The 24,462-nt window shown below is 42.7% G+C and overlaps 1 protein-coding gene across 1 annotated transcript in view; it reads right to left on the bottom strand.

Moving 5' to 3' along the window:
- Positions 1-24,462, bottom strand: part of ASTN2 (astrotactin 2) — an 808,895-nt gene that overhangs the window by 473,000 nt on the left and 311,433 nt on the right. The window contains exon 6 of the mRNA XM_045563087.1: positions 6,125-6,271. Coding sequence (XP_045419043.1) covers positions 6,125-6,271 — 147 coding nt within the window. The remainder of the gene's footprint in view (positions 1-6,124; positions 6,272-24,462) is intronic.

The raw sequence follows: 24,462 nt of genomic DNA, 5'->3' as shown, positions 1-24,462 counted from the left end.
GTGAGTATTTAGCTAAGTAAAGTATTCAAGAGACATTCCTGGCTTTTACTGATTTCTGAGTCTCACTCCATTTCTGAGCCCAGGCAAAGCATGAGTGACACTTGGGGATGAGGTAAGTAAAGAATAAACAAGCATATTCCTAAAAAATTAAGTGGTTTTAAAATTTATTTTCTGATAAATGGTTCCAAATCCAAACATCACATATGAACCCATCCCTTCCTTCCTATTCTATGTCTTCATAGACTTGTGGTCATCTATTTTCAGGAGATTCTCTATGATGGGGAACTCATTACCTTGCAATGACTCCCTTCCAATATTAAGAAAATATTATCACAACTACAAACATTTACATAATTTATTGAGCCATTACTAGGTCTTAGGTACTGAGTTAAAAGCTTTATGAGCATTATTGCATTTATTTTTCACAATAACTGTATGAGATAAGTACTGCTATTATCCTCAATTTCTAGATAATGTAACTGAAGCTTAGAAAATTTAAGTAACTAGTACAGAGTCACATAGTTAACAGTAGTAGACATTTCCAGACTAAGGTTCCATCTTCGCCCATCCCTGACTACACTCCTCACTCATGTAGCTCTAGGTTTTTGCCTCCCAAGGCCTTCCAGAACTAGCTAGCTCTCTTTTCAAGAAAAATAATAATTATCATGGTCTCTTCTCTAGAAGCTTAGAGTGCAAAAGGACCTTGGATTGAGGATTCAGGTAGATAGGTTTTCGTATCACTTCACTGTGTGTCAACCTGGCCAAATCACTTAACATCTCTGAGCCCTACTTTTCATGTATATGTTAAATAAAGCGAGCATGCTAAATCCCGTCTCACAGTTTTGCTATGAGAATTGAATGAAGAACTCTATGGAAAGTGCTTTGTACACTGCCAGATATATAGCAAACCTGGTTGATAATATTAGGTTTCCTTCCTATATACGTTCCTTTAACTCTTCTTATAGAATGATTCTCTTCCACCCTTTCTTTGAGAGGTAATTAGGTACCTATAAGGGCATATATTGGTTGCCAAATTCTGTTTTTTTAACTATGTCCAATGTACAACAATTCCTAGAACAGAGAACTCTAGGTGGCATGAAACCATCTCATTCACTTCATCTAGACAGCTAATTCCTTTAAAAGTTGTCTCTCCTACTAGCTTACTATGTGGGTGAATATATCCTGACTTACATTGAGAGCCTCAGGGGACGCATGAACTAGCACCTCACCTAAGATAGGCTTTTAATATTAACCAGCAACCATTTAACAGTAATGCTACCTGCATGGCAATGAAGCCCAAACCCGTGTGATGAGGGATAGTATGTTATAAACCTTAAAGGTCGGCCATTGACATTGTAGTCAATGCTATGGACAATTGCCGAAGTTATACTATGGCAGCTCTGTTAGCAGGGCATCGATAACGTCAAAGATGTTAGAAACCTAAGAGCCTTATCAAAGAGTCTTATGAGGATCCCAGTGGGTCTTAAGGAGTGATCACATATGTCTAAGTCAGATGAAAGGAAAGTAACACTTACAGAGATATTGACACAACACTCAAAGTTCTTTTCAGTGACCACCTAGAGTTCTCATAAAGAATATCAATAAGTGGGGTCCGCCCTCAGAGAACCTGACTCGCTAGTTCTGGGAATTAACAGCTCAGATGACCTCAATGCAGATGATTTATGGGCCACAGCGGGAGAAGCAATGCTAACTTCAGTAAGTTTGGACACAAACATGTTCTCTCTCTTCAATGTGCGCTTAGCAGGGCAAAAAGCCACTGATGGCCTTGAAGAAGCCCAGACCAAAGAAGGGGTGAGATGTGCCAAGGGTCTGGGTGGGGACTATGTCAGTATGTATTGCCTTTGCCAGCTGGGCTCTGGACAAGTGCTATGCCACACTGACCCCTTCCCTATAATGGGCAGTAAGCGTCGAGTATAACTATGCAATAACACAAGGGCAGAATTCATTTTCTCCCTGAAGACAGGACCCATTATTCAGTCACATCCAACGCTCCAGCACCACGGACAGCTCAATGTATAAGGCTGGCTGAGAGCTCTCTACTAAGTAAGGGCCAGCACCTTGGCAGCTGGGAGCTCCCGGGGAGGGTGAGAAAGTATGAGAACTGCCCTGGCCACGGTCCTTGGGAGACCTAGTCTTAAATGGAGCTCCTCCCAAGTGACACAGGCTGCTCACATCTGGACAGGTGTCATTAGGATTTTTTTTGTTTGTTTTTTTAAACTTAGCCAGTGGTCTTATGGGCCAATATTGTGACTCAGTGTATACATATATGTAAAATATCACTGAATGGTACACTTTATATCTGTGTTACTATATTTATGTTAGATTGCAACACATTTATAACTATCAATGCTAAGTGATGACAACCTTTCAAAAAATAGACACCGCCATAACTTTCCCTCTTGTCCCCCTATGTAATATGCTCATACATCCAGGAATCAGAGCTAGAAACCCCACTAGTACAATTTTCTTTTGCTAGATTTTTCTCTATCCTCACAGGAGATTGGATTGGACTCCTCTTCAAGTCCCAGTTTCTTTATCTGTCAAATGTGGATAATCAAGACCACTATGGAGAGCTGTTGGGGGAATGAGATGAGTGATGCCTATGGAGTTTCTGCCGTGGGAGGCATTGGGATCATGCTGGGGAAGGTGGGCTTATCTGGAAGTACCTGACTTCAAGTGCCAGTGCCAGCTACTCTGAGGATTCCTGCCAATCCCCAGAGACTGAGGCTTTTCAAGTGTCAATGTCTTCAAGTGGGACAGTCACTTCCATCTGGAGGGGGCATATGACGTACTCCCTCTTCCATTAACCTCGCTAAGAATAGCTAATTTAGTTAGTTTTCTATAATTCTTGCTCTGCCATTTTCTAGCTTCAAAAGTCTCTTTCTCTACAAGTTATTTTAAGAATAAGACTAATAACTGTTACCATTTATTGAGCAATCACAATGTTTTAGATACGCTACTAGGCACATTATACACACTACGCCAATCAGCTCAAGAGGATCCCCAATTTACAGATGAGAAAAATGAGACCCAGGGAGCTTACTTGACTCTCCTTTGTTACACAGTGTAACTAAGCAATGGAACTGAGATCCAAACCACAGCTTACTTCATTTGAAAGGGCATGTTCCTAACCAAGACATTACAGCATGTCAGGGAGGGGATTCCATTATGCCTAGAGCCTGAGATACTGCGGGGTAGGTCCTCTCAATGCTAGCTGCTGTGCCTGCTCCATTGCATCTCCAGGACTTGTACACTCCCTAATTATTTCCAACTTTCTTTTGTATTAACTATATATTCTTATTTTCTCTATTCCTGATGCTTTGGTATCCAAAGCCCATAATTCCAACCATCTCCTCTATCTGCTTTTACACTCCAGGAGGCAATATTCCTCTTCCCTAATCACCCCAAGACCCGATACCAGGCAACTAGAGGCAGTCCCTAAACCCCAGACCCTGCTAAAATTATTCAAACTAGCCAATCCCAAACCTGTCTACCCTGCTTACCCACCTCACCTGTTCCTTCCAATACAGGCTGTTCCCCATGCTTTCCACTCACTCCAGCCTCCAGATAGATCCCAGTGCTTTCCCATGTGGCCCTGCATGGTGCACTGTGCATCTTGTATCTGAGATCTATGCGTGGAAAATACTTGTTTCACAACAGTCATTGCCACGTCTGTGTGTTTTACCTGACTGAAAGAAATCCCAGGTATATTTTAAAACATTTGTGATCTCCATGCATTATCTGTCCTATTTTTCTTTGACTCAGCTTCCCCTTTGTGCTTAGAGATCTAGTAGAAGAATCCCACCAAACTATGATCAATTCTGCTTTGATTCAGGCAACTTTCCTTCACTCAACACATATTTACTGAACATCCATTACAGACCAGGCACTGTGCTTGTCACTGGGGAGACGGTATTTCTACCAAAGACACAACTCCTATTTGCACAGAGATTCCAGTCTAGAGGCAGAAACACATAAGTCCACAGGCTGTTATAAAATTTTAAGTCTGTGATAGATCAGAATAGGGACCATTCAGAAAGGGCATCATTTAATTCCCCACATTGTAGACTTTCCTTCCAAACCATCAAGACTGTTCACAGCTTTCTTGGGTGATCCCTTGATGTTGTTATTTCCTAGCCACATGCTATCTGAGAATTTGACAAACATGGAAAAGAAGTAGGAGTTGTAGTCTTCACAATACCCCCATGAGATAGGTACTACTGTTACTCCCATTTTATAGATGCAGAGACCAAGGCTCAGAGAAAGTTTCACCTTTGGCTACAGAAGTGGCAGCCAGTGGAACATGTATTTGAATTCATGTTTGTATTATTCCAAAGCCTGTGCTCTTAGCCAGGAAACTATTTTACCATGACCTTGAGCAAGTTATTCTTTCAGGACCTCTATTTCTGACATATAAAAATAAATATTTAAAATTTGAATGTCTTTAAGGCCTAACATTCTACAGTGACGGGTGAGGAATAAAAGGCAGGGGACATGCCTTCCACAGTGGTCAAAATTTACCCTACTGGTTTTCCCAGCTCAGTGATCATCATTCCTACTCTCCCATCCACATTTTCCAGCCACACCCAGATTCTGGCAACTCTTACAGCTCCAAGCTCTATGAACCAACTTGCCTACTTTCTTCTGCCTCCCTATGCCATCCCTGAAGTCTCTCACACACCTCTACCTGTCTTATGTGGGAGGGTAAGGAATAGGGATCTGATAGGGATGAACCAAAAGTCTTGTACATGAGTCCAAAAAACAACTCAATTATATGAAATAGGAAATACTAAACTTAATTGCACTCTAAGTGAAAAACAAGTAAATTTCATATACATTCAGTTGATTATTAATGCCTCCATTCTATGCATGCATTAGTAGAAGCCTGGGTGTTTCAGAGAAAGAGGGTAGGAGTACCACTTTGCTTCAATCAGAACATACTGAGGGATAGTGCTAAGTTCTGAACACTGGGACTTGAAAATTGGAGACAAAATTGAGTTACGTTGAGATAAGGCTGACAAAATAGAGAGTAAGGATGTCGAAAACATTCAGTATATATCCAGTGGGAAAATATTCTTAAAAATTAATGGTACTAATAGTGCGCTAGAAGCCAGAAAGTCAATTTCCTCTGGGGAGTATTAGCTGGAATGGGGCGTGAGGAAACCTTCTGAGGTGCTGGAAATGTGTTATGGCTTGATCTGGGTGCACTCCTATGCAATCCTATGTTAAATGGCCTCATTACAATAAACAAAAAAGAGGGAAAGAGAAAACTTTTAAAGGTGATGATTATGTTTATGCTGTTGTTTATGGTGATAGTTTTATGAGTATATACTTATCTTCAAATTCATCAAGATTTATACATTAAGATGTATAAAAAATTAAGATATAAAATTTATTAAGATGCATACTCAAGATATGCCTTCTTTGTTATTTTTAGGCTGAACTTCAGTACATTTAAAGGTGGTGATGCCACGTGAGAGGAAGGGTCCGGGGAAACAGGTCCATACATATTCTTCTGGAGTGTGTACACTGGAGCCACTTTCCTGGAGGGCACTTTTGCAATAGACATCAAGCGCTTTAATAAGTATCTTGGACCACGCTTTGCTAATGACTATGGTGACTACAGTGTCTCATTAATCCAATTTAATTGGGTAAAAAGGATATGGTAGAATAAAGGACATTTACAGGCAATGAGATATTACCATGATCTAGGACATTCAGGAAATTCCAACACAGCTCATATGATCTTCCTTGTCCTATGCTGTTAATTAAAAATACTCTTTGAGGGGAATTTCTGGTTTGGAATGGGGTCCACAAGGATGATGAGAACCAGTAGGTTCTCTGAAGCAGCTCAATCTCCCTGCACTCACATTCAAATTCTTCCTTTACGTAACTACTTGCACATAGGATAAAAATAGTCTTTAATTCAAATAATCCAGGACTCCAAATGATAAAGTCCTCTTCCAAGGTCTTTGGATGCTCCTTTTTTTCTTGTAATATATATAATATAATTCTGAGGTTGGGCCATACATGGAGACATTTCACCAGCCAGGGGTGCAAGGTGCCGTGTGGGTGTGGGGCACCTCTGACGCTCGGCTCTTACCGTCTGCAATGAAGTGCTCAGGCACATGCAGAGTCACCTTCACAGTGAGTGGACAGGACATCTGGCTGCCACACACCATGGCCAGGATGCAGGAGTTCACAGCAATCAGCGTCAGGGCTGTCTTGTTCATCGGGCTTTTCAGCAAACCTAATAACACAAACACACACAGAGACATATAATTCCATGAGGTGAGGAAATGGGGATGGCGTGGAGTTTGGGAATCCTGTTATTTTCCAAATGGGAATCTAAGCAAAAGAAAATTTTAAAAAAAAGAAAACATATTTTTCAAGCTTTGTGCTTGCTATGACACCTCAGTGGCCCCTTTGGGGGGCTTTGGTTTAACTCTCTGCAAAACGGGATTATCATTCTTTTTGGTCAAGATAAAAGAAACAAGCTTCCTGAAAATTGTTGCAATTCTCACTCCTCCCTTGCCAATTTAGTTGGCAGTTTTTGATAATAATGAGATGATATTAAGCTTTCCAGTCTCTTTAGAAGCAAGTGAGAAGCCACCATGCTGCTGAATGCAGTAGAGCCTAGAGGAATGAGTATGGACTTTGGAGTTAGATGGTTCTGGGTTCAAATCCGAGATTTAGCCCCCATTGACTGTGTGACCTGCTCCAATCTCCAAATCTCAGTTTCCTTATGTGTGTGATGAGGATAACAATAAACATCTCACAGGGTTGTTGGGATGATCACACAGCACGATGCATATATAATGCCTGTCATCTAGAAGGATTTCACCATTAGAAGCTCATCATTCTAATCAATTTCGCAAGCATTTACTGAGCAGCTACTATGTGAGACACATATAGAATAGAATAAGAATAGCCTCTGCTCTTCAGGAGTTTATAGGCTAGAGAGGAAAGGCAAGCTTATCCGCAGCTAATTAGATTCCAAGACAAATTATGTTAAGACCTAGAAGAGAGGGCAGAGAATGGGGGGGCAGGGGCTTGCCTGGGAAAATTAAAGATAATTTTATGGACGCAATAGAAAAAGCAGATTGGATCTGCATAGCTAGAAGACACTGGGTGAGCAAAGAAAATCTGTGGAGTCTGTCCTGAGCCCTCCCTTGTTTCTCGTTGTTCAGGGTTTGCCCTTCACATCTCCCTTCAAGGTTTTACTTACCAGTTTCAGAGCAACGCCTCCCAACATCTTTTACCTGCTAGGTTCTTCTCTTGAGCAAACCCTGATCCCCAAACCCTCTGGATACTGTTCTGTGTCTATCCCATGAGCATGTCAAATGTAACATGTTCAAGACAGGGCACATTATCTTCTCCCTAAAGCCCCCTCCTCCTCCTCCTGGGCTCCTCAGCTTATTGAAAGCACCACCATTTAGACCGGCCAGAAACTGAGATATCATCTTCCCATCTTCTGTCTTCCTCCTTTATAGCAGCTGAACAGTCATGCAGTCCTATGTCTTCCACGTCCTTAGCATTTTCACCTCCTTCCCTTCATCTCTTCTACTGTCTGTTTGCCTGTGGGATAAGGGAGGTGTGTACGTATCTGTCCACTTCACTCCCTGCTGAAACCCCTCAAGCTGTTTTATTGCATCTGTTGCAGAATGGGGTCCACGATTACTAGACTGGCACCCAAAGCCTTTCATGACCAGTCTCTACACTCAGACCTCCTATGATCTCTCCTACTTGGCCCAGGGGCAGCAGGGCTGGATTACTGCAGTGTCCTGCCAATCAACACCTTCATCATGTTACCATTATTGTAGGTATTGTTTCTTTTGGATGGAAATCCCTTTGTTTCCTCCTCTGCCCATTACTTTTTGAGATTCACAATAAATACAAATTCCTCACGCTCTTGGCAGGTAAACTACCTACATTTGTTACGTTTCCCAAAATACCTTATTCCAATCACTAAAGTCTAGTAAATAGACAGTCAACTCTGTGAAGGTAAGCAGTGTCTTTCGTTCACCATTGTATCTCCATTTTGAGCACAGTGTCTGGCATGTGGTACAATCTCAGTAAATAAATGCATGACCACTTCTAGAAATGACAGTAACAATGTTAGCAAACAGCGTGACACAGGTGCTAACCAATCAAAAGCCATGCAAACCAGCATGGCCATACTGATGGGTTCCAGAATAAGAGCTTTTACGACAGCACGCTTTGGGACTGTTGCATGGGTATATATTTTCCTTAATAAAGAGTGAGCTGCTTGAGGGAGAAGAACCCACCTTCACCATCTTTTGTCTCCAATGCCAAGATCACCACATGGGACCCAGAAGTTGCTAAATTTAAGCACAGGATCCTTGTTTTTATTCTTCATCCTAGGACAATGCATGGCTTCTAGTAAGAACTGTTCACGCCTTTCTGGTTGTTATAGTTGTAGAATAAATGTTAAATAAAAGAGTAAATGAAACAAAAACATGGTTCTGGTATCAGGATATGGGAAATCCCTAAAACCTAAAATGACTACAGAAAAAAGGAACCTGTTTTATCTCTTATCTCAGTGCCACAAGAAGCTGTCTCATACATATTATAATAAATATTTTATTTATTTATAAATATAAATAAATAAAATATTTATAACATCAATATTTGAGTATCTAAATAGCATAAAAAAGCTCACATTACTGTTATCTACTATAAAGATGTACTAGGAGTTGGCACCTTACATATATTTCACCTTATAAAGTTAACATATTACCCCAGACCTAGTTATTTAGTGCCCCCCTACCCCCTCATAGCAGTTAGTACAAGCACTGAGTTTCCTATGGAGTCTATTCTGGGGGGAAGAACACGTAGGATAAGTCCAGCATGAACACAACTTGGGAAAGTGAAACAGGTCCAGAGGACGGGGTGTGAAAGGTAGTTAGAAGCTCCTGGCACTGGGGAGGGGATTCTCTGGACAATGAGTCATGGACAATAGCATCCTGTGGATCCCTGCAAAAGTATTTCTCATTCCCGGCCCACACAGCAACAGAGACAGATGTGACCAAGACATTCCTTTCACTAATTAACCAATGACCAGAAATACCAGCCTGGCTCCACAGGGCTGATTTCTGGTCTGGGGGAAGAAGGCTGAGAGTTAGGAATGGAATTACTCACACTCGCTCCCTGGGCCCTTGCTAGACTAATTGCATCTCCTGTGTCATTTAAACCTGCACAGTAACCCAGGGTCGTTAAGACTCAACATGGGGAGTAAATTCATATCAGCTTTTTGGCTCTCAGCTTTTTCACCTAGAAAATAATAATAAAATGACTTATCCTTCAAGCGTGTTGTGAGAACTAATGAGACAGTAAATGTCAAATGCCTAGCACAGTTTCTGGCACACAGCGGGCCCTTGGTAATTGGTAAGTTCCAAACTAGATACAGGAATTTGTCTCATCATTAATGGCAGAAACTAGGACTTATTTACCTCTTTGTCTAACACCTTATCAGAACATATCAGGAGCTGCATTATTTTTTACAGAAACAGAAGACAAAAAGAATAAGTAGAAAAGGGAAGGACATAAGAAGAAGAAGAAAGTGGGAAGGAGAGTCAGAATGAGCAGCACCCTGGGGCAACTATTTACTCAGAGAATGCCTGAACCCCCACAGTCCTCTCTGAAGTCCAGGAGGAAGAAAGCAGGCAGGTCAAGTTTGCACTAAGGCCAGATGCCCATGGAGCAGCCACTGGGGTTGGGGAAGTTGCCATGGCAACTGGACCTGGCAGAAACTTCACAGTGGGACTTAAACAAAGGTGACTTCCTAAGAGTTCCTGGCCCAGGGACTGAGCATAAGCACTTAGCTCTGAGTAGGGGTTGTAGATAGCCACAAGGTGGAAACTATCTATCCCATAATATCCCCTCCCCATGCAGGCTCTGCACTGCACCGCCATTGTAAGAAACAGAGACAGAAAAGAGAACCACATGGTGCTGGCACTTATCCATCTATCCATCCATCCGGTCTTCCATCCGTCCAACCAGTTTTTATTCAACATCAGCTCTTTCCGGGCACTGTTCTAGGCATGGAGAAATAACAGTGAAAATAAACAGCCAAAGTCCTTGAAGCTCACACGTTAGTGGGGGAGAATTACCTCATTCAATCATCACAGCAGACTGTTTCCACTATCCTCGTTTTGCAGAGAACAGAAGTCCAGAGCGATTACACGACTTGCCTAAGTGTACTCCAGTTTGCTTGTGACAGAGGTTGCACTAGAATCAGCCCTGTCCCATCCTTTCCCTTGCATCATGCTATTTCCCACTTTGTCACAGAATAAGGCTCCCAGGACACCATCATGTAGTTGCAGAAAGGGTGGCCTTTGAAGTCAGACACAGATATGCTTAAATCCTGTCTTAACCACAACATCTCTATGAGCCACTTGGCAACTGGTCCAAAACCTCATAAGAAAAAAAAACACCTCAATCCGGAATAAAGGGAACAGTGGTCTTCTTTCAGAGCCAATCTGACGACAAAGTAAGATACCATATGTAATTAGCAGGCAAAAAAAGCTAAATAAATGATAGCTGCAGGTCCCACAACATGTGTACCCTCAGAAAGCTGACGTCACAGTTCTCCCCGGCTCACGCTTCCCCATCACTTGCAGGGGAATGAGCTGTGCTGCAGGAATGGAATTCCTCCAGGGCCTATTGATTGCTGGGACTGGAGAAAGTTAATAATCTAATTTCCCTTTCATTTCCCCTTTCACTTACCCCTCAACTCCTTTCACAGCAGCAGAGAATGGCAGAAAATGCATCACTTGAAAAAGTCGACTGGAAATAACTCAGCATTGTTGATCCACACACTGCCTATAATTTGGGGTTTGATTGATTCTTGGTTTGGAAATGCCAGGTTGAGAGAAGAAAATCAAATTTAAGTTAAATCTGGAATCAAATCAATCACGTTTTACAATGAAGAAAATAGATCTAACCCCATCAGACCATTGTGTATGGAAAACTTAAAGCTACTACATTATCATTGATTCTTTCCTCCTGGTATTTTGGAAGCACAAGGGACTAGGTCCAAGACTGAGATGAGATTTATTTCTTTAAGTGGCATATGGGGTTGGGGTGAGGAACAGGGATTCTAGGAACCCAAGACATTAGGACAGAAGAGCACAGCAAGTGGAAATGTCACTGAGGACAGGGGGAAGAGGCTGGGCTTTGGTTTTAGACATGGGGATTTAAATACAACCTCTTCCATTTTAATAGCTGTCTAACTTTTGGCAAATTAAGTAAGCTTTCAGAACTTTAGTTTTCCAATCTATAAAATGGCAACTGGTAGAGAAGCTGTGTGGATTAAATAAGACATCATAATTACAGCACTAATCACTGTGCTGGACAAATACTAAGGGATCTGTTAGCTCTTGGTATCTTTCCTTCTGTCTCATTCCTTAAAACCTCACTACCCGACACTTGGCATCTACATGGGCATCAGTAGGACATGTGATACTTTTGTCTATGCTGGAATTCTCGCTTTCATAGTTAGCTGCTGGCCCCTGTAGACAAGTCACCTTATTGCTCTAAGACTCAATGTCCTTACCTGGGAATTAACTCATTCAATAAGTAGTTGTTTTATGTGCAACTACTACATGCCAGACCTCATATTTTATGCCATCCTATTATTTCCAGTGATGAATATAGTAGATGCTCAATAAGCTTCTATTGAATGAATGAATGAATGAATGAATGTTTAAATGTTGTTTCCCTTTCTACCAAAAGATGTCAGTATTAGAATATTGCCATTTTTTTTTCCTAGACAAATGTTTAGGAAAAAAAAAAATTTTTTTTTTCCCCACTCACTTTCCCTGGCAAGGACTGGGCCCTCCCTGATCAGAAATCACACAAGAAGCCCTTGTGGAGGCTGCCAATCTGCCTGCATACGTGGGTGACCACTGCAGACTGAGGAGCGTTTCATTAACCTTACTGAATGCCTCATGAGAGTCCTCCAGCACCTGAGTCCCGGGCCTCAGTGCTTCTCTGCTGTATTTCTGGAAACTAAAATTGGGACACATTGTCTGATAAGAGCAAGTGTCATGCCAGCGGGAGAAAGAAAGAATATTTGAAAATGGGGCTTTCTCAGAAACTCGAGGGTGTGTGACCCCATATCCTTAGCCTGTCTGTTATGCCTGGATTCCCCAAGCACTACTTCAGTGTGGTATCTTCATACAGGACATATCTTCCCTCATTTTTCCCACCTGGGTCACGTCTCCCCCGTCCCCTTTTGTAGCTCTATCATGAACTAGTCTCTTGTGCTCTCTGATTTTAGCACTCTTAAATCCATGGTAGTCATTAAATGATATGTGATTTCCCCAATCTCTCATCTTCCATAGGTTTGCCCTTTATAAGATCTGGACAAGTGTTCTTCTAGCTCTTATCTGCATACTTATAAAGACAGAAAAGTCAACCCCTACCAAGCATCAATTATGTTCTCAGACAGCTAAATGTCTAAACAGCCCTAGAATATCACTCTAAGAGGTGTCAAAATTAAACAGGATACAGCCAATACCTGCTTTTCGTGGCACCTATTTAGTTAGTTAAAGGTGGCAATTAGGTTGCCCTGAGCTTTCTTTCCTCCAAACCAAATACTGCTAGCTTTACATTACTTGTCTTAAGTCACTTTTTGAGTCTCTTTATCATACTTTGTATAGATTTGCTTTTCTTAAGATGTCTTTCCTAGTAAAGAATGTTATCATCATCATCATCATCATTACCACTAACATAACTCCTAACTTATGTGTCAGACAATACAGCTAAAAAATGGTCATGCAGTGTCTCATTTAACCATCACAGAAACTTCATGGGATGATTTCTATTATCACCCACATTTTATAATATGAGGAAATGGAAGCTGCCACTTTGGAGGCCAAAAGACAATTTAATCCAAAGGTAACAGAGCTGAAATGAAACAACATCTGACTTCAGAGTCCAAGCTCTTCACCATTATCCTCTACAACATCCCTATCAACCTGCTCAGTGTAGTCTGAGCAGAGTAGAAGCAACAACTCTAACTGATAAGCTGCTTACCAACCTCAGCCTGCCCTGTGGACCTGTGGTGGCCACGGATGGACTTGTCATGGCCTCATCATCCCACCTGGTACTTACTATGGGTCTTCAAAAGAACATCTCCACATCACCAGGAGAACTTTAAAAGAATGACAGAAGGTGAGAGGGACAAGCTAGAGGGTTGTTTCTCTTCTTGCTTCAGCCCAAAAAACACTACATAGCCTCAGCAAGCTCACTGTGCTACTTGGGGCTAAATCATTATCTGTGAGGCCACTGGGGACCACCTTTGGCTAGCTCTGATCCCTGGATAAGGAGCATTTCTGTAGTGCAGGCTTGGATTGCAGCACCCTGTTGAAGCTAAAGCCACTGGCAGCAGACACTAAGTAGAGCTAGGACAGCTGGCTATTTGGAGTTCCCTGTGGCACTTACAGGTAGCTGAGCCAACAAATGCAAACATAACTTTAAGATAGTGACAAGGGAGATGGTGACAATCGTTTTGGTGATGAAGATGACAGAAATAGTGCCATAGTCTTTTAGTTTCAATTAGTTTACAAGTTATGTTCAAATATCTCATTAACTCTTCACCAAAATCCTAGGCAGTAGGCATTGCTGTTATCCCCAATAGACAAATGAGGAATCAGAGACTTAATGGTGAACACATGTTCAAGTACCAGAGGAATACAGCGTTTGTAAGCTGTATCTCCTGACTCACAGCCAAGTGCCCTTTCCATGACACTGTGCTGCTAGAGTTTGGTCTTGCTCTCACTGGCTGGGTACAGAGGTAGTATTAGAATCTGCACCCTCTGATTCCTGATCCATTGCTCTCACAAATGTATCTAAATGCCCCAAAGAGACAGTGCAGTGTTTCCCACAAAACAAGATGTATCTTGAAAAGAAAATGTTTCTATGTTCACAAAGTTCTGAGATTGGCTGCATTCTGTATTCCCCTCTTAACGTGCCTGAATATATATCTGATATTAAAATCTCTGAAAAGGCTTGCATTTAATCCTGTTTGGCAGAATTTAACCCGATGCTTCCTCAAAGTATTCATACATTGCAGAACCATCGTTCTATGGAACAAAGTCAGGAAACACTGATCTAGTTTAATAATTTATACAAAGGTGGTCATTAGTAATATTAGCATCTCTCAATAATTAACTGTTATCCTTACGCCAGGCACTGTGTTAAAGATTGTATGTCCATTATCCTATTTAAACTTTTCAACAGCCTTGCAAAGCAGGGGCTACTACCTCCATCTAAAAATGGGAAAAAAAAAGACTTAGCCAGTTATTAGGAAGTGGCGGAGGAAAGTTTCACAGTCCGTCTTGTCTGACTCCAATGCCTGTACTTTCCTGGTTGCCAAGTGTTAGAAGAAAATACAGTTTTAAAGTCATAGGAAAATACGTGCAAAGGAGGAGAAGAGGCAAGTACGAGAGGCCAGTTCAGGAGGTTAGAAACTATTCAGCCGATATTTAGCAGGCTGATGGAATGCATTAGCAGAAGGAAAAAGATGCTGTACTCAATAGATGAAATTGCAGTGTGCAGAATGAGAAGCAGTAGAGAAGATAATTCAAAAGAGCTAAAGTTCTAGAAAGGCTCAGAAATAAATGGGGAAAAAAAGGAGAAAGGAAAGGGGCGGCTGGGTTTCAGATTTACAAATGACCATCAATCAGCTGGTACTGACTTGCAAAATTACTTTTTAAGACACTGGTGCGGGACCCCTGTGTTAGCCCTTGGTCTGTTGGCTGTGTAGACACAGCACCGCATTCAGCCCACACCACCGATGGAGTGGAGAGTGGCAAAGAAGACTAAGGACCGAGTGGTGGGTGCTGAGGGATACAGCAAAAGAGCAGCCACGAGTTTCCATGGCTACCAAGTAAGACCAAGAGCAGTCATCTCCCATGTCCATGAAAGGCATGTTTCTGGCTCCGTTGTTCTTAGAACTTGCTGAAAAAGTCACAGTTCCACTCTCCTAGAAGACGTCAATGGACTTTAGCCCAAGGTCTGTGAAAGCAGGAGCAGGGAAGTAACATCTGTTGTACGTTCGGTATTTACTGGGTCTGTCGTGGTGTCCTTACCTGCAACATCTCTTTCATTTCATATGTTCATGAAAAGCTCTAAGCAATGCTACCCTTATCTGACACTGGAGGAAATGGAAGCTCAGAGGATTTAATTAACCTGCCCAAAGTCTCAGAACTAGTAAAGGGCAGAGATGGAATATGAACCAAGACCTGTTGATCTCCAAACTCAATGTTCCTCCCAAGCTTCCTCAGCTTGCCCTGCCCCTGTAGACCTGTGGTGCCTAGGGGTGGCTACACAGCTTCTAAAGACGGGAGGCTTTCTCAAATCTCTGTTCCTCCACACCTCCTTCTTCTGACACTCAGAAATAATAGGAAATGGGGTTATTAGCCCAATGGTCCAGAAATCCTCTACTGCAGTTAGATTTGCTTGTCCCTTCCATGTGACAGACCACATGCAATTCCCTGCCCTAATATGTTGTCCTTCCTACTTTCTCAACACGTGCAAGGCAAACCAGCTTTTCAGGATCAAAGAGAATTCCCTTCTCCCAGGACTCAGCCTTCACCACTGCAGCTCACAAGAACACAGTATTCCTCTGAACACCCATCTCATTTGTCATCTGCTCTAATTTGTTCCCATGGGATCTCAGAATGACAGGGCTTTGACCCCAACATGTTATAGGACCAGTTCATCCTCCATAATGCTCTCCTGATGGTCATTCAGCCTGTGTTTGAGCACCACATAAACTTGGAGTTGGTTAACACAAGAAAACGCATTTCATTAATGATGATGATGACAATAATAACCTTTTCTTTTGGGGGGCACTTACTATGTAGGACACATTGTGCTAACTTATTACTTTATTTGATCAACCATAAAATTTTTTTAGCGCCTCATTTTACAAATGAAAAAAACGGAGTCAAGCCCAAGGCTAGAAGGCTATTGAGAGGCAAAGCCAGAATTCAAATCCAGATCTGCATATGAAACTCTAAACAGTGTTACGATGTAGACTCCCTTCACCGCTGACCTTCAGCGTGAGAACTATGTCAACGTGTAAGGAAAATCTGCTCCTACAACCATAACCCGATGAACATATTCCTGCCCTCAGGAGTTCCACAACTCGTCCCCACCCCTCCTCTCCAAGGTAGCCCTGGGGCTCTGAAGATGGAAAATAGATTCCCTATCCTTTTTTTTTTCCAAACACAGATTCCGTCATTTGACTCCCACATGAAGGAAATAATCATGAAGCCACAGAAAGCAGAGGTGGAGGAGCCCGTTTAGATCAGTTAGTGTAATCCGTCAAGCTCAAGGTTAGGAGGACAGAACAGCCTTGGCTAAAGTCAGATTGCCTAGAGCAAGACCTAGATCCCAACTGCCCAGCTCCCATGACAATGATCACCACTTGAGTTAGTTTCTGTCTTTTCCTTCCTTAACCAATATCTCCTGGAACAAAAATACTACATTTAACAACTCTCTCATTGCCTGTGGCATTGGCCACAGTATCTCACAGATAAATGAATATCAGATGGCCCCACTTAGGACATTTTGGTCAATGCCAACACATGATCAAGATGAACCATACCCAAATATTCCCACAAAATGACCTTAACAGGCTGCTGCACAGTAGATTATGATAATGGAAAGAACGTGGACTTTAGAGTTAGAGAAACATGGGTTCAAATCCCAGCTCTGTCATTTTCTAGTTGACTTTCATCGAGTCCCATTTTCTTCCTCTGTAAAATGGGAATAACATGTACTCCACAGGGTCATTATAAAGATTAAATAGTGTAATAGACACTACATACCAGGAGCTCAACGAATAGTAGCTTTCATCATCATCATTAAATTTAAGACCAACAAATGTAAACACTGACTTTTGCATTCAAGAGACCACTTGCATAAATTCAAGATGGGTCAGAAGTGGGGGAAAGACTATGCAGACCAGAGGATAGCGAGTTTAACAGTAAGAAAAGGTCCAAACACATGCAGAGCACCTACTACATGCTAAGCCTCTGCCGGGCCCTTTGCACCCGTTATTTAATTTGTTTCTCGTGACAATCTTTGGAGTCTCATTTTATGGGTCAGAAAATGAGCTCAGGGAAGAGAAGTGGTTTGCTGAAGGTCACACACCTAGTAAGTTTCAGAGCCGGTAACGCAACTCAGATCTGCGTGATGCACTCAACAGGATGCTCTCGACAAGTGGCCCATGTTCTGAAGAGAGTCACCAGGATTGGACTCAATGTCGTATCAGGAGAGGACACCCAGATGGAAGACTTAGGGTATTTAGCCCTGAAGCAGGAAGGCTCAATCAGAGAGGCCTCTTGATAGGGATGCCATAGAAGACATGCACACATGGAACGAGACAAAGGAAACAGACATCCTGTGTGAGCAACCACTGTGAGTTAAGCCACAGGGCCGAGGCACTGGAAGTGTGTTCTTCCATTTGCTCCTTAAAACAATCCTCCAAGGTAAATATTGTTGTCTCCATTTTAGGGGTGAGGAAGATGAAGCTCTGGGAGCTCAGACACTTCTTTCAAGTTGTACAAACAGTCAGAATCACTGGGATTCTGCCTGGTGTGCCTGACCCCAGCAGCATCCTTGTTCTTCTCAGCTCTTCCCAGGGCTTGTTTAGCATCAGTGTCCTGTGCAAGTCTAACAAACTACAAGGAGCCTGGGCCAGAGGAAGTTGGTCCCAAGACTGTTGCTCAGCACCTAAACCTTTACTCTGGCAAAGGAAAGCACTGGGACCCGCAGGGGCCAGATGACTCTGTCCTTTGCTCAGTGCAGGGGTTCAGCAGCAAAGCACCCAGAGACTTTATTAGAATCAACACATCCATCCCCAGCTCCTTAAATTAAGGGGCATTTTTTGCCTCTTTTTCCAATCCATTGCCTCCTCCTCAGACCACTAACATCTCAGCAAAAGCACGTCTGCATTGTGTCTAAACAGCCATCTGGAGATAAACAGCTTTGCTTTTTAGACCTCTGAGGAGGGACTATAAAAAGGGATAAAAGAATTAAAAAACAAAAGAGGAAAAAATTTTCTGTGAAGCCTTTCTTCCCAAACACATTTCTGCACTAGAAACCTCTACCCATTTCAGGCTGCCATTCTGGGCTTAAACCTTTCAAGCCTGCTGGTTTAAATATGCCACCTCCAGAAGAACAATAGTGGTCTTAGCCCAAGGGCCATTCTAGACCCACTTTCTATCTTGTCTTTTAGTGTCAGGAAAGTGCCGGAGGGCTGTGCTAAGAGCTCTATCTATTCCGGGAGTCTGGAGCCCAGACTTAAATAAAGACTCTGCCATTACTAATTGTGCAACCTTGAGCAAATCCCTTCCCCTTGCTGGGCTTCTCTCCCCGCCCCTCCATTCACCCAACACATATTCATTAACAGCTGGCTCTGCACTGAGCTCTGTGCTGTGAGCTGGGGACACCGAGATCAGAGCCATCGAAGGTTTCAATATCATGTGAGGTGGCAGGCCACACTCGACACAGAGGTGCAATGGCCAGTGTAGATTAGCAAGCCCCTAATACAGGTGTTTGGTGGGGGGTCACAGAATGATGACTGAGAGCTGAGGCATGTAACATACATGAGACTTAGCCAGGTGGAAAACCAGGGGATGCGTGGTTCAGAAGAAGCAGACAGAAGAGCATGACACATAACCTGGAGCAGTGGCGGACCAGGCACGTGCAGTACAGTATGGGCAGAAGAAGCCAGAGAGCAAGGCAAGGATCAGCTCACAAAGCAACTAGCTGTCCATCACAAAGAGAGTGGACTTTATCCTAGACAATGCCTCCAGCCCTTCAGGCCTGCCCTCCCAGCATTGTACAAACCTGAAACACATCCTCCTTCATTCACTTTGTCAGCAGAAATGTGGGAAAGCACCTATAAGTGCCAGACATTGTGTCAGGTGCTGGAGATACAGCAGGGACTTCGTAATCCCAAAGGGTGAACCACCAGGTATATCAGGCTCTGAAGATCTTGTGACAAAGGATGAGATCTACAAAATCTACCTCTGGAGTCGGGGGCCAAGAGAAGAATCTTATTCTGCAAAGGCAGCCTATGAGAATATCAGAGGATGTTTACACCAGAAGAGGCTGAAGAACATCCTGGATAGAAGTAGAGAACATGAAGCTTGGTGATAAGTCACTCTTCCAGTTTATGGGCATGAGCCAGCATTTGTCACCTGAAATGAAAGAAAGATTAGGTTTGGAGAAAAGGAAAGGGGCAGGAGGACCAAGGCACGTGGCTTCTGAATGGCTCCCAGTGGTCTTTGCCTCCTGGTGTCCACATCCTTGTATAATCCCACCCCCTAGTGACTTGCTTCTATTAAATACAGCATAGCAAAAATTGTGGATGTCACTTCCAATGTTGGGTTACAGAAGACCGACTTCCATTTTTCTTGTGCTCTTTTTGGCTCTGCTCACTTTTTTTGCTCTGGTAAAGCTGATGCCAGGATGAGAGCAGCTCTGTGGAGCCCACATGCCAAGGAGCTGAGGACTGTCTCTGGCTCACAGCTCCCGAGGAACTGAATCCTGCCAACAACCAGGTGAGTGTGCTGGGAAACAGACCCCTCCTCAGTTGAACCTTGAGGTGACTGCAGCTCTGGTTGACAGCTTCACTGCAGCTACCTTCCATTGGGCTGGAAGGCCAATGATAGAGTGCCTGGGTTCCTGATCTACAGAAACTGAGAGACAATATATGTTTGTTGTTTTAAGCTATTAATGTTGGGGTGATTTGTTACCCCAGCAATGGATAACTAACACCAGGACTTAAATGGATGACTGAGAGACGCTGGAAATTCCCCATCCCTGGAAGGAGACTCAGACACCTTCAAGTTTAGAAGAAACATCCATTCATTTAAAAACCATTCCCTGAGCACATGGTGTGTGCCAGCCCTTGGGCAAGTCACGGGACGTGCAAAGGAGCCAGGCACAGCCCTGCCCTGAAGGAGACAGGCAGCTAGGAGAGAAGGTCAGGAGGAGATACGATTGCACTGTGTCAGGACAACTGCTTGGTTGTTTTCCTAAAGGCTTCACAACCTTCTAAGAATGGAAAGGAAGGAGTTTGCTTGATAAAATCAGAGCTGGCTTCACAGAAGAGGAAGCAGGCCAGCGGATGCCTTTTCTCTCTACAAAGGCATTGGCATCTCTCTCTGGAAGACTTTATGTTCACACATAACGAAGTGAAGGGAAGTTGGTTAAATGGAAGACTTGTGAGCTCTGCAATCAGGCAAATGAATTTTGAAACTCAGCTCAATAATTTCTTAACACTGTGAACTTAAGAAGTCAATGAAGAGGAAGAGCTAAGAACACGTCACTTAGAGTCCCACAGGGCTGGGACTAAGCACCAGCACTGTCCCTTACTAGTTGAGGATGCTGGTACCAGTATCCTCAGCTAGTATCAAAGCCTCTGTGGTCTCCATACATAAAAGAGAAATAATTAAATTAACCCCATTCACATGATTACTTAATTTAAAGAAAGAAGTTTTTAGCATAGTGGCTGATAAGAAAGCCTTGATAAAATTATTAGTTAACATTATTGGAAAAGTTTATTTAACTTCTTTATGCCTCTTTATGCATGTGAAGCCTTCAGTACATTGCTCAGTGTATGCTGATCGCTCAGCCTTTGTTAGCTGCTATACTTATTATTACTGTTATTAGCAGAGGCCATAGACTCAGGGAATTCTCAAAGGCTCTTCCTAGACTAAGGGCCAGCCAGCAATGATGCATCCACATCACATATCCTTGTGCATTTACAAAAATGATCCCTACCCTACTGCAGGGGCTCTCAGCTCCTTGTGCTGGGATGGAGGGCTACAGATTCTTTGTGCAGTAGGAGCTGTGCTGAGGCATCATTAAGGTAGAGACGGCAGAGACAAGGTAGTGGTGGTTCCCTAAGTAACTATAATTCAGGTGCTACACACCTGGCGCTTCCTGCATGTGCTGTTAAATTTATGGGACAGCAATAATGGTAACAGCATTAGCACGAATTTACTTGTAAAATGCCCATACCCGAACAGCCTGAAGAGCTAAAATAGAAGCCCTACTAAATTTTATAGAAATCTATGTATATATGTGAAGATGTGGATATGTGTGTAAGCGTATAAGAATTGAGATCAGGATGTAGGTATGCTTAGAGGAGAAGTAACAGCAGCCCTGGGAATCATAACTGTGAATTTCTTCTTCCATTTCCATCACCAACCAGGACCAGCATTGTTAGCAATGCTGCTGTCTTCATGGTTTTCCAGCAGTCAGCAGCTCAAAGAACAGAATATGCGATTGCAAAAGTCAGCAGGGTTCAAATTCCCAGATTTAATAGTTTCTGGTTACATGACCTTAACCTGGTCATTTCTGTTCTGTAGTATCAGGTTCCACCAAAGATAAAATGAGGATAATCACACCTTCTCCAAGTTTGGTGTGGAAGAGAGACACTTTCTCCCTCTCTCTCTCCCTTCATATTTCAAAGTGCAAAGGACAGGATATATCCAAGTGCATTGTTTTATAGACTAACTTCCCAACTGACCATTTGTAAAGTTTATTTAGCAAAGTCCTATACCCAGGCAGAGAGGAATACAGAACTTGCCCTTCCTCCGTGGGACTCCATATTCCTCAAGGGCATAGACTCTTCTTATTTTTTTCAAACACAGAACCTAGTACTGAGTATTAGCTAAATTAATATTTGGTTAGTGAAAAGAAAATGAAATGAATAAATGGATGAATAGATGGAGCCCCCAACCAATCACTTATTTCAGAGAGAGGGAGCAGGCTTTATGGGATCTTTCCAAGGGAACCAGGGAGGGAATAAAAGCCAGTCATTACTTCCTTGGTGCAGAGAACGAGGTGGGCAAGAGTTTCAGCTGACGTATCACTTTATCTCACCATCAAAATAATAATAGCTACCATGTTTAAGTACTTACTCTGTACTGAGCCCTGGACTGAGTGCTTTGTACAAAATATTCTCATTTCCTCTTTATGACAACCCAAGAATGGAGTTATGGTCACTATACCCATTTCACAGAGGAGAAAATTAAGTCCATATAAATGAAATTTTGTGTCTAAGATCACACAACTAACAAAATTTTAACCCAAGATATCCAACCATAGGACAGACCCTCTGAAATTCTCTGCCACACTGCCTCCCAGGTGACAGCAGAGATGCATCTTTCTGAGCCATCAGAGGAAACCTCCAGAGGTAGCAGAAATTGAGCCAGACACTGCTAGGCACAGGGAGGTGAAACAGAAACAGATGTTGCCTCCATCCTCATGAAGTTTCTAGTCTGGTGGGGTGGGAGTTTAGACACGAATATATCATCTATATTCTGATTAATGCAAGGATGGAGAAGAACAAGGTGGAATGGGTGAGGATACCAGGACCTCTTTTAGAAAGGGCCACTCCAGCCCAGTCATGATGGCAGGGAGGAAGGATGTTCCAGGGTGAAACGCAGACAGAGAGGTAGTGAGTGACATGAAATGGGGCTGGAGAGGTGGGCAAGGGTATGCAAAGCCTTGAAGGCCAAGTTAAGGAGTGTGACCTTCAGAATTAAACAGAGAAACCAGTGAAGGGGGCGTGGTAAAGCTACATGCAGTAATACTCTCACTCTGCTGGGGAGAAGAATGTCACTGCCAGAGTGATGGTGAGGTCTGGCTTGATGGTGGAGGTGACACTGGGGATGGAGAGAAGTCATCAAAGCAGACTCAGGGTGCTGCTGGGTTTGTGATGGATCAGACCTCCCAGGAGGTGGGAAGGGGAGGGGATAAGGGCTGTTTTGACATCTGTAGGCAAATTCTACTCCCAGGCAAAGTTTCTTCAACAGGCCATCTCCCTGCCATGCTGAAGTGCAGACAAATATATAGAATCTCCTAGTAAGAGAATTGTGTGTCCTTATTCATCAAGGGCTGAAGACAATGTTTCCCACCCTCCACTCTAGTTTTGATTATTCATTTATCATCCAATTGTTTATTTATTTATGTTTTAATCAACAAATATTTACTACATTTCTATATTTCCTATATGGGTCCAACTGTGCTAGGCATGCAGGAAAAGATAAGACAGCAATTCCTGAAAGAGGCATCCCTGGTTCAGTCATGGGATTGGAACAATGGTTTGCTTGAATTGACCTCAATTGGCTCACAAGAGCCAACTGTTAAATATTTAGGGATGTCGCATGGCAGTTGTTAAACACAGTGGCTTGAAATTAGACATGGTAGAACTTACACTAGGGAAATTGGCAAATGCCACAAATCAGATTTTTTTTATTTTGTTTTTTAGAGTCAGTTTCCCAGCATACCACTGGGCTAGGATCTTGGGGCTGGGATCAGCAGTAGGATGGCTTCTCTTCCAAGTTGAGGGAAGGTAGAAAAATAGAAACCTAGGTTACTGTCATTATATATAAACTACACACTGATCCTTTTTTAAGAACTCCAAGAATTTTAGGGCCAGATTGTACACCTTAAAGTCAGACAGACCTGGGTTTGTATCCTGTGACCTGCACTCACCTGATGACACAGGTCGGGAAGTTTACTTTCCTATCCTGACCCTCAATTCCTTGCATGTAAACCGGAGATAATGCATCCATATCACCATGTCTGTTAAGTGCTTTGCACAGTGCCTGGCACTTAGTAAGCACTCAATAAATGATACCTATTATTGTTGCTCTTTTATTCCTATTATTTTATTTTTTTCTTTATAGAAAGATAAGCCTCCAAAAATCTGCACTGCTGATCTGTAGTTTAGTTTTCTTTTAATTTCAAACATTTACACAGGCTCATGGGGGAGAGGCTCGCTGTCTATTTCTAGGTGCTGTCTTTGCACACAGATAATTTAGATGCAGCATCTTAAGTGTCCAGCCTGAGCCCCTGACACATGGGAGGGAGTCAAGTGGGTAAATTCTGAAGTTGGTGGGAGGCTGTAAATAGTGTATTACAAATGCACATTATGTGATTTGTTGTATAAATTATTAATGTCTGTCCAGTCTGTGGCTTGTTTACATTCCGTGAACAAGGAAATAAATACTGTCATCCTTGAACTTTCAGTGGGAGAGTTAAGAGGGAGAGAAGGCCCCCGATTCATAGTTCTCTGAAGACTTTCTCGTCTCTGTATGAGGAGAGCAGCAGGAAGGAAGGGGGGGGGCGCTGGAAGAAAAGGAGAAAGGAAGAGAGGAAGGAGGGTGATATTTAGAAATCTTCCATGTGCCACATAGTGTAATAGTTTGTTCACCCACATTATTTTGTTCAAACCTCATTACAACACTGTCCATACTCCTACAGCTCAAGACAAGGGCTCAAGGAAATGAAATAACCTGCCCGAGGCCATCTAGCCAGTAGGTGGTGGAGCTTGGATTTAAGCAAGGTTTGAGTTTGAAGGATGGGTCCCCTCTCGTA

The sequence above is a fragment of the Lemur catta genome, chromosome 10, assembly GCF_020740605.2.
Source record: "Lemur catta isolate mLemCat1 chromosome 10, mLemCat1.pri, whole genome shotgun sequence".
Taxonomy (NCBI): domain Eukaryota; kingdom Metazoa; phylum Chordata; class Mammalia; order Primates; family Lemuridae; genus Lemur; species Lemur catta.
This window is presented reverse-complemented; position numbering and strand designations above follow the sequence as displayed.